A 16,591-nucleotide genomic window follows, 5' to 3' on the forward strand; every position below is an offset into this window, starting at 1 on the left:
GAGTGGCCCTGGCGGAACCCAAACTGGGCATCACTGAGCAGGTCATTGCTGAGCGGGTGCTGCTTGATAGCACTGTTACTGACACCTTCCATCACTTTACTGCTGGCCAAGATCGGATGGATGGGGAGGTAATTGATCGGATTGGATTTGTTCTGTTTTTATTATGAACAGGGCATACCTGGGCAATTTTCCACATTGTCCAGGAGATGCCAATGTTGTATTTTTAATGGAACAGCGAGCCTGGGGTGTAGCAATATGTGGATGATAAACACATCACGCAGGCAGAGAAGCCACTGCAAGGTGGCACCTCTGATAAGGTGGTCATCCTTCCTGCAGGCACCAGAGAGTGCCAGTGTGTGGTGCTCAGGAAGGAAACTTGAACCCAGCCACTTCCTAAGACTGTGCAAAGATACATCATTAAGACTTTAAGACTCATCATTGAGACTTTATAAAACTCTAGTTAGGCCCCATTTAGAATACTGTGTCCAATTTTGGGCCCCACACCTCAGGAAGGACATACTGGCCCTGGAGCGTGTCCAGCGGAGATTCACACGGATGATCCCTGGAATGGTAGGTTTAGAATTAGAGGGGGTAAATTTAAAACGGAAATGAGGAGACATTTCTTCAGCCAGAGAGTGGTGGGCCTGTGGAATTCATTACCACAGAGTGCAGTGGAGGCCGGGACGTTAGATGCCTTGAAGGTAGAGATCGACACATTCTTGCTCTCACAAGGAATCAAGGGCTACGGGGAGAGTGCAGGGAAGTGGAGTTGAAATGCCCATCAGCCATGATTTAAATGGCGGAGTGGACTCAATGGGGCGAATGGCCTTACTTCCACTCCTATATCTTATGGTCTTATGGTCTTAAGGGACATGGAACCACTCCAAAGCCCAGAGCTGAGGGTCCAAGGTGAGGACCAACTGCAGAATGAATAGCAGGGGAAAGATATTCATTCAGGATACACACTCAGGGGGAGAAATGTACCCGGATCTTCAATTAAATCATGCAGCGAGTCTCTGCTCCAGCACATTGCACCGTCTGCTCAGACAGACTGCAGGATTCCCATGAGTTGCTGAAACACCGTCGACATTCCAGTCCATTCGGTGTGCTGCTCCGAGTCTCTAGAAGGCAAACCCAAAACATAAACACCATCACTGATGACAAACAGGAGTTAAGACCATAAGACCATAAGACATAGGAGTGGAAGTAAGGCCATTTGGCCCATCGAGTCCATTCCGCCATTTAAATCATGGCTGATGGGCATTTCAACTCCACTTCCCTGCACACTCCCTTGATTCCTTGTGAGATCAAGAATTTGTCGATCTCTGCCTTCAAGGCATCTAACGTCCCGGCCTCCACTGCACTCCATGGCAATGAATTCCACAAGCCCACCACTCTGGCTGAAGAAATGTCGTCTCATTTCAGTTTTAAATGTACCCCCTCTAATTCTAAGGCTGTGCCCACGGGTCCTAGTCTCCCCGCCTAACAGAAACAACTTCCTAGCGTCCACCCCTTCTAAGCCATACATTATCTTGTAAGTTTCTATTAGATCTCCCCTCAGCCTTCTAAGCTCTAATGAATACAATCCCGGGATCCTCAGCCGTATATCACATGTTAAACCTACCATTCCAGGGATCATCCGTGTGAATCTCCGCTGGACACGCTCCAGTGCCAGTATGTCCTTCCTGAGGTGTGGGGCCCAAAATTGGACACAGTATTCTAAATGGGGCCTAACTAGAGCTTTATAAAGCCTCAGAAGCGAGGTTCGCAGTTTATTGAACAGCCCCATTGCTTTCAAATGAAATACCCCTCGAAATCTATCACACGGTCGTGAAAGTGTCACATAGCAACGGAAAGAGGCCACTCAGCCCCTCGAGGCCGTTCCTCTCTATTCTTCAACTGCAGCTGCTCAGTGTCCCAGAGAGCAAACAGAAATGGATATCTTTACTCTGTATCTAACCCCGGCTGTCCCTGTCCCTGGGAGTGTTTGATGGGGACAGTGCAGAGGGAGCTTTACCCTGTATCTAACACCGTGCTGTCCCTGTCCTGGCAGTGTTTGATGGGGGACAGTGTAGAGGGGGCTTTACTCTGTGTCTAACCTGTGCTGTCCTTGTCCTGGGAGTGTTTGTTGGGAGACAGTGTAGAGGGAGCTTTACTCTGTATCTAACCCCGTGCTGTCTCTGCCCTGGGAGTGTTCGATGGGGGGACAGTGTAGAGGGAGCTTTACTCTGTATCTAACCCTGTGCTGTCCCTGCCCTGGGAGTATTTGAATGGGACACTGTAAAGGGGGAATTCCTCTGTCTCTATCCCTGGCAGTCTCTGATGGAACTTGATGGGAGGTTTGTGGGATTGATGTGTCTCGGTCACGATGTTATGAAACCGATGATGGAATGAGTCTAATTGGATCTGGATTGGATTGTGGTGCTTTGTAACCTTACCCACAACTGTCTGGTCATTACAGAGATTGAAGTCACAGCATCTGCTGCTCTCTGACAGGATCACAGATCCAGTGTTCAAGGAAACAGGATCCGAACATGATCCACAGGAATTTCTGATCACTTGGTTGGGCTTTCCGGCTGAAAACAAGCAAAGATCACATTAGCGATTTCACATAGGCTGCTCGTCACCGATAGTAAGATAGACAGACCGGGGATGAGGTTCAAAGAGGCAGGGAGAGAAAAAGAGCGAAGGAACAGGGAGCACAAGAAATCTTAATAAGATAAAGTGGGAAGGAGACATAAATGCTGAGGTAGGTTTAAAACAGGAGGGAGGGTTGAGAAATGAGAAAACAGAGAGATGGTAAGAGGACATTAGATCACTTAAAAGATGGCTAATTTTAAACAGAAATTCCACAGAAAAACAGGACACATCGCGCAACTGAAATCAATTTGGGAACATTTATCGTAGCAAATGTAAAGGGCTATTGACTTGATATTATTTAGCAGGCAATTTATGCTTTATGTTGCAGAGCAGAATGTTTAACTCAACCAAAAGAAACACAGCTGCGGTTACCTTACTCAGAGATGGTAAGAACTGCAGATGCTGGAGTCGGAGATTACCAGGTGTGTGGAGCTGGAGGAACACAGCAGGCCAGGCAGCATCAGGGGAGCAGAAAAGCTGATGTTTCGGGTCTGGACCCTTCTTCTGAAATGGTGGAGGAGGGGAGAGGGGAAGGTGCTCAGAAATGAATGGAGAGGAGGAGCGGTGGTGGTAGGGGTGGGGAAGGTAGGTGGGATGGTGATTGGTGAGCGCAGGGACATTACACTGTTTTTTGAAACATTAAATCACCACAGCGCAGAAGAAGCCGTCTGATCCATCGTAAAAACCAACAGAACTGCGGATGCTGTAAATGAGTAACAAAAGCAAAGTTGCTGGAAAAGCTCAGCAGGTCTGGCAGCGTCTGTGGAGGAGAAAACAGAGTTAACGTTTCGGGTCCTCTGACGGTTCTGAGGAAGAGTCACTGGACCCAAAACATTAACTCTGTTTTCTCCTCCACAGATGCTGCCAAACCATTTGATCCACCATGGCCACTCTGGCCCTCTTAAGCAGTAAATTGACTACTACCTCTCCCAAACACCCCTGCCCATCCCTCCTCTTCAGAAATGTAGAAATTGTGCAAAAATCTACGATGTGTGAAGACCTTACCTTGCTCAGCCATTCAAGTCATCTGATTTTCTAACATTGGACTGGTATCTCTAGAGGTGATTGAACTATAGATAAACATCTCGAAAAATTTTTTTGTTTGAGGGTTTTTTCTTTTCCTACCTGTCAGTCTGTGAGTTCTGGACCTACCAAACTCTGCTTGGAACACATTTTCTTCAACTCCTTTCTAACCTTTTCATTAACCATTTTAAATCTAGGCCCCTCCACCCCAGTCATTGATCTGCTGAGTTGAATAGTTCATGTCTATCCCAGTCCTTCACAACTTTTATGCCTCAATCGAGTATCTCCTAAACATTCTCTGTTTCAAGGACGTCAATCCCAGGTTTGTGCAATTCTAGCGGAAGTAGATATGGATATTTTGTAATTAGGAGAGTGAATGCCCAGAGGACAGGAATCCTGTTGTTCATTTCTGATCTTTTCCTTCGACAGCTTGGAAATCTTTAACTGCGGGACTGTGTTCCATGGTGAACATTTTCCCCGAGAAATCTCCCTCTAAGCAAAAGTTTGGCAAATCCTCCAGCCTCACTCCTCACAAGCTTGATATTTTCATTCCTACCATGAGGAGTGACTCATATTCCATGTGATCTGTTGCAACTTGCTGCTTATCGATGCTCTTATTTTCAGGGATCCCAAAAGACAAATTGCAAGCTCTCTTAAAGTCCATTTTCATAACAATGTGAATTGCATGGACCTTGTATCCAAGTAGAACCACTCATTAGCTATTATCGAGAACTCCATTTTCCTTCATCCTGGAATTGAATGGACAATATGTAACACAACTATTTATAACCTGATGTTCTCAACATTTTCTAGGACTCCAGATTGTTATCAGTTGGTACTTTCTCCTCAATATAACAAGCTCTGAGCTCCTTTTACTCTATAACAACTAAACCAGTCAGCTGAGATCTCAGTCAGACTTCAGAGTAGGTCAGTTGACATGTTTCAGTTTACCTTCAATTGTATTTTAATTATATTTAAATATTATTTTTAAATTGAAGACACTGTCCCAATATATGACAATAACCTGACGGTAAGAGTGGAAAGTGAGTGAGTAAATGAAAAAAAAAGCAAAAAGAAAAAAACAGAAAGAAAAGACACTGTGAGAGATGGAAGTTAGAGAGAAATAAAAATGAAAGAAAGACAAAGTGACAGAGATAGGGAAGGGAGAGGAGAAAACAGAGAAGGATAAAGGATGTTGCAGAAAATTGAAGAAGGCACCATTACCCAAAACTGTGATGATTGATGTAATGCGGCAGGAATTTCTTCCTGATTGGCAAATCGTTGGTTGGAGAATGCACTTCCCAGAAATGGCAGCACATTTGTGGCAGGTCAAAGGTCACACTGAGGAGAGAGAAGCAATGGATCAGAATGAGTCAAGTCAACAATTCCCAGAAACAACAAAACAAAAATCCAAAACTGCTGGAGAAACTCAGCAGATTTCGTGGAGAGAAAAGCAGAGTTAACGTTTTGGGTCCCGTAATTGAGTTCTGAAGACGTGCCAAATCTGTTTATTAATCTATCTCTCTCCACAGATGCTGTCAGGCCTGTTGAGTTTTTTCTAGAAATTACTGTTTGCGTTTCTGATTTCCAGCAGCCACAGTTCTTTATTTATCTTTAATAATTTCAGCTCAAGCCAGGAACCCAGTGCAGCCCTTTCTAGTCCATCAGCACAGGCCACAGAAAACTTGGGCCCAAACTTCACTCAGGGTTGCCATGGGGATCGACTTCTACAGCGCCCAGAGAGGGGCCTTTCCTCTCATTGAGTCCAAGCTGGTTCTGTGTGAAGTGATTTTAATCTGTGCTCTAGCCCTGAACCAATTTCTTCATGAACTCCTTCCTGGTAGCTGCTTTTACATCTGATAGACAACAAACTCTCGTCAGGAACAACAGCTGAATTATCTCTCACCGAAGATAAAAACAAAGCACTGCGGGTGTCAGGGAACATTTCAGAATTAGCTTGTTGCTCAAATTTCTCAGGCACCCCCAGAACAATTCTGGTCAATCTCATTGGCAGCCATGATAATAGCACTCCACTCTGTCCTGAAGTGTGGGCACTATACTGTAGTTGATGCCTAAGCAGCGTTTTCCAAAGTTTGGCAGTTTCCATCTAATTGAGGAATCCGCTCAGGGCTTGTCATCAAATGATTCCATCATAGCCAAATCCAAAGGCCTGGAAAATCTCACGTCACCCAATTTTGCAGCGAGGGTCAGCTGACCCAACTGGCATTTCATTACATAGTGATAGGAAGACGTTCTCTGTGAAAATAACCGACCCGTCTTACGGATGGATGTGCAGTATATCTTTAAGTGACAGGCTCAGAATGTAAATACTGTACGCCAGAGAGGTGATGGCCTAGTGGTATCATTGCTGTTCTGTCGATCCAGAAACTCAGATAATGTTCGGGGGGACCTGGGTTTGAATCCTGCCACGGCAGCTGGTAGAATTTGAATTCAATAAAATATCTGGAATTAAGACTCTAACAATGACTGTGAATCCATTGTCGATTGTTGGAAAAACCCATCCAGATCACTCATGTCCTTTAGGAAAGGAAACAGCCATCCTTACCTAGTCTGGCCTACACGTGACTCCAGACCCACAGCAATGTGGTTGACTCTTAACTGCCCCCTGCCAGTAAGGGATGGGCAATAAATGCTGCCTGGCCAGCGACGCCCTCGTCCCATGAATGAATAAGGGGAAAAAGTAGTCAGAGCATCTGACCAAATGGCCTTACTCCATCTTACTGAGCTCTGTCCCCTTGGAGCATGGCATGCTGAGAGAAGGATGTAACAATGCCCGGGCACATAAGTGTCTATGATTGTAGTGTACACATGTAAATATTAGGAGCTCCCATTAAAGTCCATTGAATTCCTCAGCGCCACATGACCAGCATTTCATCCTTATGTTGTGGGAGCTAACATAATTTTCACAGCGTTACAGTGACAGCTCACCTTTATATCACGCCACATCACATTTCAGAGCTACATTCTGCTAATAGAAGCCAAAAGAACTGCAGATGCTGCAAATCAAGAACAAAAACAATGTTGCTGGAAAAGCTCAGCAGGTCTGGCAACAGAGTTCTGAGGAAAGGTCACCGGACCCGAAACGTTAACTGCTGCCAGGCCTGTTGAGCTTTTCCAGCAACTTTGTTTTTGCTCTAGATTCTGCTATGGCTGCTTGGGTATGGTGTTGAGCACTGTTCAGAGGACATGGACTTTTTTGCTTCCTGTATGTGAAGGGAAAGAATGTAATCAAACCGTGCGATTGCTGTATATTGTGAAAGACAGGCAGCTAGCCTGACCTCAATATTTCTCTAACCTTCCCCAATCTGAAGTAAATTAAACTGCAATTCTTTTGACTTAACCCAATCTGTTATGTATGTATTGGCATCTCAAGGCCAAGCTACTGCGCAAGCACAGGAGGAAGGTAAAAACAGCAGGAATTCAGTCGATGAAGCATTTGTTGCTTCTCAACCTCAAAGAATGTTTGAAATTGAAATATGTTTTGTCACTGGATCCCATTATTTTCAAACACTTTCTAACACGCAGTCACAGAGAAAAGACGGGACTTTGAGAGGCAGAGAGAGAGGGACATTCGCAGCACACATTCAGGCAGGAAGACATGTATATCTGCACAGTCACAGGGAAACACAGACACACACACACACACACACACACACACACACACACACACACACACTCAGACATGCGCTCATACACGCGCTCATACATACACGCTCACGCACACACTCACACACACAGATGCAGTCACAGACAGACACACATACATACACACACACAGCCACAGAGAACCAAAGATGCACACAAACACACACACAGTCTCAGAGAGACACACACGCATTCTAACAAGCAGTGACAGACATGTACACAGTCAGATGGTCACAGAAAATCACACACACATGTCCAGTCACTGAGAAATACAGACACACACAAACACATAGACAGTCACAGAGAGACACACATATTTTGGCAAACAATGACACACACACACAAACAGAGTCATAGAGATAGACACACATTCGGACAGAGACTGTCACTGGGTGACTGTGTGAAATTTGCATGTTCTCCTTGTATCTGTGTGGGTTTCCTCCCACAGTCGGAAAGATGTGCAGCTTAGGGTGGATTGGTCATGCTAAATTACCCATAGTGCCCAGGGATGTGCAGGTTAGGGTGGATTGGCCATGCTAAATTACCCATAGTGCCCAGGGATGTGCGGGTTAGGGTGGATTGGCTGTGCTAAATTACCCATAGTGCCCAGGGATGTGCAGGTTAGGGTGGGTTGGCCATACTAAATTACCCATAGTGCCCAGGGATGTGCAGGTTAGGGTGGATTGGCCGTGCTAAATTACCCATAGTGCCCAGGGATGTGCAGGTTAGGGTGGATTGGCCGTGCTAAATTACCCATAGTGCCCAGGGATGTGCAGGTTAGGGTGGATTGGCCGTGCTAAATTACCCATAGTACCCAGGGATGTGCAGGTTAGGGTGGATTGGCCAGGCTAAATTACCCATAGTGCCCAGGGATGTGCAGGTTAGGGTGGATTGGCCATGTTATATTACCCATAGTGCCCAGGGATGTGCGGGTTAGGGTGGATTGGCCATGCTAAATTACCCATAGTGCCCAGGGATGTGCAGGTTAGGGTGGATTGGCCAGGCTAAATTACCCACAGTGCCCAGGGATGTGCGGGTTAGGGTGGATTGGCCATGCTAAATTACCCATAGTGCACAGGGATGTGTGCGTTAGGGCGGATTGGCCGTGCTAAATTACCCATAGTGTGTGCAAGCTAGGTGGGTTAGTCTGTCTCGGATGCTCTTTAGAGGGTTGGCGCAGTCTCAATGGGCTGAATGGCCTCTCTCTGTTCTGCAGGTTTCTATGATTGTTGATTGTCCTTCTGTTCACCAACATCCTCAAAGGAAGTCCTTATCTCAGTCTGGGCCTACAGTTGACAGAGTGCTGGGTGTGTGGAATGTGCGGCCGGCAGTGGTATTGGAGTCAGATACTTTAGAGGCTTTTTAGCGACTCTTGCATAGGCGCATGGAGGATAGTAAAATGTTGGGTATGCAGGGTAGGTTGATGTGCGTAGGATAATAGGTCAGCATGTCATTGTGGGCTGAAGGGCCTGTACTGTGCTATATTGTACTATGTGACTCCAGACACACAGCAATACAGTTGACCCTGAACTGCCCTGTGGGTAAGAAATGCTGACCGCACCAGAAATTCACTGAAATGTAAAAAAATTACCTTTAAAAATTGGAATGACATTTTCTGCAGAATAGGAGCCCATTTCCATAAACGCACCTGCCCTCTCAGTTCTGTCTTCAAAGCTGCCAAGGAATTCCGTTTCCTCAACCATATCGGGAGATGCATTCCAAAATCTGAGCCTTCATCAGTTTACCCTGCCATCATCCTTTATCGCAATTAGCTGGTCATTTTGCCCTCTTGTTATCGATGCATCAAACGGTGGAAACACTTTGTGTCGGTATAATTTCGTGCTAAGCGGAATGTCACCCGTTTTTCCATTGCCTCCTTATCCCTACGCCTATTCCCATCAATCGCTCCCAACATGCTCTCCAAAGCCTGTTGCATTTTGACTCTGGGGCAATTGCTAACAAGCTCTTTCCCTTCCTTATCGGTAACTTTATTAGTAGGAAAGGATGCGCACCTTGATCACCAATGCACTATCCAAAGAGGCTTGAAGAACATCGTCAAGTTATCCTTTGGCCTAAAATAGTATTGACCCCGCTGGACTATTTCAAAATGGCCACTGGAGATCATGACTTACAAGTTGACCAAAGTGCTGTAAGCTGCCAAAAGGTTAAGGGTAGATATCTTTATTCACAGGACGTGGGCATCACGGTCTAACACAGCTTTTACTTTCCATCTGCAATTACCCAGGGTGTAGCGAATAGTCAGTCTCATTGGTATGGGTCAGGACGCACGAGACTGTGAACGTCTTGGTCACTTTACTTAAGGAATGATTTCAATGGAGGTAGCTCAGAAAGTCAATGAAGATAATCCCGGGTGAGGAAAGGGTTATCTTATTAGCTAAGGTTAAGCAGGTTGGAAGTCTACGCACTGAAAGTTAGAAGAATGGGAGGTGCTGCCATTGAGACATTTAGGCTTCCTAAAGGGGCTTGAAACGGTAAATGCTGCGGGGACGTTTCTCTTCATGGGACAGCCTAGGATCAGAGGGGCACCAATTTAGAACTGAGATGAGTCGGAATTTCTTCTCTCAGAGGGCCGTGAGTCTTTGCCACAGAGAGCTGTGGTGTGGGCAGAGTCCTTGCGTTCATTTACAGCTGAGACTGGTCGATCCCAGATCAGGCTGGGGAATCAAAAGTGTAGCGATTGGGACCAGGAGATTCTCGTTGACCACGAGATCCCCAATTGCGGTCGTTCACCTGAGCCAATAAGGGAGCCCTGGCTGACCAAAATAAGCTGGGGATTCAAAATCGCAGAGTGGCAGACTCAGAGCTCGATTACTCCAGCCAGTGGTCTGTGCACAAGGAAAGAAAGGGAGATGTGTTGATGAGACACTGGCCATTTGTTCAAAATGTTAAGCAGAAAGGGCAGGAAAGTAGCTGCGGGGAATGCTGGGCCAGCCATGATCCTTTTGAATAGCCGAGCTGCCTCAGAGGGCTGAATGGCCTTGCCCTGTTCCTACTCCCTATGATCTGATGGTCTCACATTGCTGTGGATAAAATTGCCATGCTGCTTCTTATATTTTAATGGCAACAGTGCTTCGAGCCACGAACCTTACTGTGCGTCGGGCATCCTCAGACATCCTGATATGACGAGGGAAGTCTGGAATGTTCACATCTTTCCTTTTTATTACATTACATCTTTGGTTACAAAGTGTGGACACACAACAGATAAGCAAACACTGGTTTGAATTTGTCATTCTCATGCCAGGAACAAGGATGTCTCGCTGCAATTGTACAGGGGCCTTGGTGAGACCACCCTGGAGTACTGAGTCTAAAGTTTGGGGGTCTCCTTATCTGAGGTGGGAGGCTCTGGCGATGGAGGGAGTGCAGCGAAGGCTTCTCAGTGTGATTCCTGGGACGGTAGAACTGATGGGTGAAGACAGGCCGGATTGGTTAGGAATAAAACCACTGGCGTTTAGAAGAATGAGGGGCGATCGCATAGAAATGTATAAAATTCTAACAGGACAAATGCAGGATGTTTCTAATGACCAGTGAGTCCAGAACCAGGGGGTTACAGGCAAAGGATCCAGCGGGTGTGGGGAGTCAGATCAGGAGAAATATCTTTACCCCAGATAGTGGGGAGCCTGTGGAATTTTCGACAACAAAAACAGTTCAGGCCAAAACATTGAATGTTTTCTTAGGTATAAAGGGATAGAACTGATGTTGGTAAGATGCGAGAACAGGGACTGAGTCAACCTGAACAGCAGAGCAGGATAGAAGGGCCGAATGACCTGGTCCCACCCCTGCTTTCTGTTTCTATAAAAGGACTCATGGACTGCCAGTAAACAAGGAGCAACAGCGTGCCCCATGAAAATTGTCTTCTCACATCGTTTTCGAGGAGCGGAGTAATCGATCATCCTCTCTAAGATGAATCCTTCTTCAGTGAAACCAAGTGATCACAGCGAGAGAGAGAGAGAGAGACTGTCCACACAGAATCACCAACAATGCAAGGGTCCACAAAACCAGAATCTCAAGAAATCTGGGATTTTCCTTGAATACATCACACGGGACCAGAATCTGGATTTAGAGGAAGCAAAGGAGGAATTCAGACAACAAAACAGCTTGGACTAGTATCATCTCGCGAGATGACAACTTGCAAAAGCATTTCACACCATCACGACAATGCAAATTTGGACACTAGGGGCCACAGGGAGTTTCCTGAGTCTCCCAAATTCTTGATCAATGCAGCCCCTATTTTACTGAAAGCCTTACACATTTACAGCAATGAAGATCAGCAGGCACGGGAGCTGTAAGCCATAAGACATTGGAGCAGAAATTAGGCCATTCGGCCCATCATGGATGATACATTTCTCAACCCCATTCTCCCGCCTTCTCCCCGTAACCTTTGATCCCCTTGACAATCAAGAACTTATCTATCTCTGACTTAAAGATACTCAATGACCCAGCCTCCTGTGGCAATGAATTCCATAGATTCACCACTCTCTTGGTCTCCATTCTAAACAGTCTCCCTGTTACTCGAAGGCTGTGCCCTCAGGTCCTGGTCTCTCCTGCCAATGGAAGCATCTTCCCAACAGCCACTCTGTCCAGGCCATTCAATATTCAGGAAGTTTCAATTAGACCCCTCCTCATCCTTCTAAACTCCATGAGGTATAGTCTCCCAATGCCCTCAAACACATGTTAAGCCTTTCATCCCTGGGATCATTCTCATGAACCTCGTCTGGACACAGCCAGCACACCCAGGACTAACTGGATATGAGCTTACAAAGGGATGCTTTCCTGTGTAGGCGTCTGAGTCAGAGGTGAAAGGATCGTTCCATGGCAGGCACTGACCGTGTTTCTTTCTGCAGTGAAAATAACATATCAGCAACAGGATGAGGACTCCAGCGACGACTGCCACAGTTACCCCGATCACACACCCTACAGCAGCAATTAGAAAGACCGAATAAATAACGGAGAAATGAGAGCAGGGCTGTTCATGAAGCAAAGCTGAAAGGGTGTCAAGGAAAGCAGGGGACTGAGGATGACTGCTCCAACTCTGGTGTGTCACTGCATTCAGCCTCCGGCCTCCAGCTTATATCTGAACAGGACGAGGCCATTCAGCCCCCCACTTCAGGTCTGTTGCACAGGAACAGGAAGTGGTCATACAGTCCCCATGTTGAGCCTGTTACACAGGAACAGGAGGAGGCCACTCAGCCCTGAATTTGAGCCTGTGACAGAGGAACAGGGGGAGGCGTTTCAGCCTCCAGTTTGAGCCTGTTACAGAGGAAATGCAAGAGGCCATTCAGCCCCCTGCTTGACCCTGTTACTCAGGAACAGGAGGAGGCCATTCAGCCCCTCTTCAAGCCTGTTGCTCAGGAACCACAAGAGCATGTCAGCCCCCTGCTTGACCCTGTTACTCAGGAACAAGAGGAGGCCATTCAGCCAGCTGCTTGAGCCTGTAACCCAGGAACAGGAGGAGGCCTGGCTCAGGGACACAGATCCCATTCCCTGGGTTTGGCGAGGGTTGGTGGATTGATTCCAGGAATAACGGACGATGTGAATTCCTAACCTTTGCCCGCCGTGGTCTCTCGGCCTCTGGTCACTGATGTTACTGGACTGCTCAGTGTGACAGCTGCTCCCCCAATCAGGGAATGGGAAGAGAAATCGACAGATCAGTCACAGAAAGGGTAGAAATGACACAGACGTGTTACTGACCCTCTCAGGATTAACCCCCCACACACTGTCAGTTTGTAACGTTCAACGCCCAGGCACAGGGTCAGCACACATTCAGTTGTAACTCAGGTCAGAATCCGAGAATTGTACAGCACAGGCGGAGGCCATTCAGCCCCCTGCTTGAGCCTGTTACCCAGGAACAGGCGGAGGCCATTCAGCCCCCTGCTTGAGCCTGTCACACAGGAACAGGCAGAGACCATTCAGCCCCCTGCTTGAGCCTGTCACACAGCAACAGGAGGAGGCCATTCAGCCCCCTGCTTGAGCCTGTCACACAGGAACAGGCAGAGGCCATTCAGCCCCCTGCTTGAGCCTGTTACACAGGAACAGGAGGAGGCCATTCAGCCCCTTGCTTGAGCCTGTAACCCAGGAACAGGAGGAGGCCATTCAGCCCGCTGCTTGGCCCTGTTACCCAGGAACAGGAGGAGGCCATTAAGCCCCTGCTTGAGCCTGTTACCCAGGAACAGGCAGAGGCTATTCAGCCCCCTGCTTGAGCCTGTCACACAGCAACAGGAGGAGGCCATTCAGCCCCCTGCTTGACCCTGTTACTCAGGAAAAGGAGGAGGCCATTCAGCCCGCTGCTTGGCCCTGTTACCCAGGAACAGGAGGAGGCCATTAAGCCCCTGCTTGAGCCTGTAACCCAGGAACAGGAGAGGGCCATTCAGGCCCCTGCTTGACCCTGTTACTCAGGAACAGGAGGAGGCCATTCAGCCAGCTGCTTGAGCCTGTAACCCAGGAACAGGAGGAGGCCTGGTTCAGGGACACAGATCCCATTCCCTGGGTTTGAGGGGGGTTGGTGGATTGATTCCAGGAATAACGGACGATATGAATTGCTAACCTTTGCCCGCCGTGGTCTCTCGGCCTCTGGTCACTGATGTTACTGGACTGCTCAGTGTGACAGCTGCTCCCCCAATCAGGGAATGGGAAGAGAAATCGACAGATCAGTCACAGAAAGGGTAGAAATGACACAGACGTGTTACTGACCCTCTCAGGATTAACCCCCCACACACTGTCAGTTTGTAACGTTCAACGCCCAGGCACAGGGTCAGCACACATTCAATTGTAACTCAGGTCAGAATCCGAGAATTGTACAGCACAGGCGGAGGCCATTCAGCCCCCTGCTTGAGCCTGTTACCCAGGAACAGGTGGAGGCCATTCAGCCCCCTGCTTGAGCCTGTCACACAGGAACAGGCAGAGACCATTCAGCCCCCTGCTTGAGCCTGTTACCCAGGAACAGGTGGAGGCCATTCAGCCCCCTGCTTGAGCCTGTGACCCAGGAACAGGCGGAGGCCATTCAGCCCCCTGCTTGAGCCTGTCACACAGGAACAGGAGGCAGCTGTTCAGTACGCCCCTCATCGAACCTTTTGAATCGGCTGCCTTTCAGGCTCTGTGTCCCAGATGACAATGACGTTTTGTGTCAAAAATCAAATTGTCCTCTTTTGTCCCACACCTCCCGCCGTGTTCTTTTCCCATTTGACTTCATTTGTGTCCTTCTGGGGCCTGACCGTACTGCCATTGTAAAGAGATGTCATGTTAACGATTGGCTCTGATGTTCCCTATTGAGCCTCTGAGTGCAGTGGTCCGCTGGTGACCAGCCCTCCTGTGCCTGGGGACGACAAACAGTTAAAACAGGGTCTAGGCCCGAAACGTCAGCCTTCCTGCTCCTCTGATGTTGCTTGGCCTGCTGTGTTCATCCAGCTCTACACCTTGTTATCTTAAAACCGCTCTCGTGTTGAGTCTATCATTATTGTGTTCCAATCTCCATATCCTCTGGTCTATTTTATTTATCTAATTTCCAAACTACTCCTGCATCCCTTCTCTCCTGTCTCCTTCCCTTCTCCTTTTCCTCCTTCTGTCCTCCATCAATCTTTTGCCTCCCCACCTCACTTCCTCTTCACTTTCTTTCTCTCCAGGCCTTACATATTTCAAGCACAAGCCTGGGCTCGCGCTCCACGTCTCCATCAACACGAGCACCCCCTCCCTCCCTCTAACCCCACCAGTCTCAACCGCCCCCACAACATTACCTGGCTTCCTGGTGGATGCTCCCCCACCCACGTCACCATTGCAGAGGTCAACAGAGCAACACTTGGGAGAGCCATCAAACTGGATCCGGAATTCCGACAGCCTGCCAGCAGATTGGCAGACTGTCTCGGAAGCGCAGCCTCTGGCAAAGAACTGCCCCCCAGCCGAGGCTGCAGACAGATGGGATACATGTTAGAAAGGGCCAGGGGAATGGTGTTACTGTCAGTGCTGGTTATAACAGGCAGGTCTGTGACGGGGTGGGGGAGCGGACACAGGGCCATTACACAGTGCGATGGCCTAACGGTGCCATCACAGGGCTGTTTGTCCCGTTCTGGTCGCCTCAGTACAGGAAGGACATGGAAGCACTGGAAAAGGCGCAGAGGAGATTGCCTGGAATGGAGGGAAGGTCTTACGAGGAAAGTTTGAGAGAGCTAGGGCTTTCCTCTTTATAAGGATGAGAGGGGACTTGAAATGATCAGAGGTATGGATAGAGTGGACAGCCAGAGACTTCTTCCTCGGGTGGGGGTAGCTATTATGAGGGGGCATAGTTTTTAAAGTGAGTGGAGGTAGATATAGAAGAGGTTCTTTACTCAGAGAGTGGTCAGGGGGGTGGAATGCATTGCCGGAGAGGGGAGAGGAGTCAGCCTCATTAGGGGCATATAAGCAGCTATTAGACAGGCAAATGGATGACAGTATAAGGTAGGGGTGGAGGTTAGATAGACCTTAGGTTTAGGGTAAAAGTACAACATCGTGGGCCGAAGGGCCTGTACTGTGCTGTAATGTTCTATGTTCTATGTTAATCCAGACACCCAGGTAATGTTTCTGGGGACCTGGGCTTGAATCCCACTACTGCAGATGGTGGAATTCTTTAAGGAAGGAAACTGCCATCCTTACCCGGTCTGGACTACATGTGACTCCAGACCCACAGCGAATGTGGCTGATTCTAAACACCAAATAGGGAAAGGCATTAAATACTGACCCAGCCACCTTGCCAACAGATACATAAACGCACCCTCCTCCCTCGCTCCAAACACAAGATCACAGCAGATAACACTTACTCATTCACATCCGGCTCTCTGACTGTCCAAGGCACCAAGAGCAAACATCTCAGCATTGAATCTAATCAACTGCACCCGCCTGCTCATAATGCCGTCTCCTTAACAGTGGGCCGTCCAATGGCACGGTGGTTCAGTGGTTAGCAATGCTGCCTCACAGCTCTAGGGACATGGGTCTGATTTCCCTGCAGCTTTCCCTGTGACATTTGCACATTCTGCCGTGTCTGAGAGGGTTTCCTCCGGGTGCTCCGGTTTCCCCCCACAGTCCAACAGATGTGCGGGTTACTTTGGATTGGCCGTGTCCAGGGATGTGTGGGCTAGGGTGGATCAGTAATGGGAAAATGCAGGTTTACAGGAATAGAGATGGGATGGGGTGGAGGGCGATGCATGGACGCTACCAGACCTTGATAACAAGGTGTGCAGCTGGATGAAAACGGCAGGCCAAGCAGCATCAGGGGAGC

At 48.1% G+C, this 16,591-nt stretch overlaps 1 protein-coding gene across 2 annotated transcripts in view; it reads right to left on the bottom strand.

Moving 5' to 3' along the window:
- Positions 1 to 10,507: 10,507 nt before the first annotated feature.
- LOC125448406 (phospholipase A2 inhibitor and Ly6/PLAUR domain-containing protein-like) overlaps positions 10,508 to 16,591 on the bottom strand; it is a 118,417-nt gene continuing 112,333 nt past the window's right edge. The window contains exons 8-12 of one of the 2 annotated variants that reach the window (XM_059641402.1): positions 15,078 to 15,245; positions 13,892 to 13,954; positions 12,893 to 12,955; positions 12,107 to 12,261; positions 10,508 to 11,400 (exon numbers count right to left, since the gene is read on the bottom strand). In XM_059641402.1, the coding sequence (XP_059497385.1) occupies positions 11,263 to 11,400; positions 12,107 to 12,261; positions 12,893 to 12,955; positions 13,892 to 13,954; positions 15,078 to 15,245 (587 nt within the window). In that variant the 3' untranslated portion in view covers positions 10,508 to 11,262. The remainder of the gene's footprint in view (positions 11,401 to 12,106; positions 12,262 to 12,892; positions 12,956 to 13,891; positions 13,955 to 15,077; positions 15,246 to 16,591) is intronic. The other variant, XM_048523711.2, reaches the window with a different exon arrangement.

Source organism: Stegostoma tigrinum, chromosome 41 (assembly GCF_030684315.1).
Source record: "Stegostoma tigrinum isolate sSteTig4 chromosome 41, sSteTig4.hap1, whole genome shotgun sequence".
Taxonomy (NCBI): Eukaryota; Metazoa; Chordata; class Chondrichthyes; order Orectolobiformes; family Stegostomatidae; genus Stegostoma; species Stegostoma tigrinum.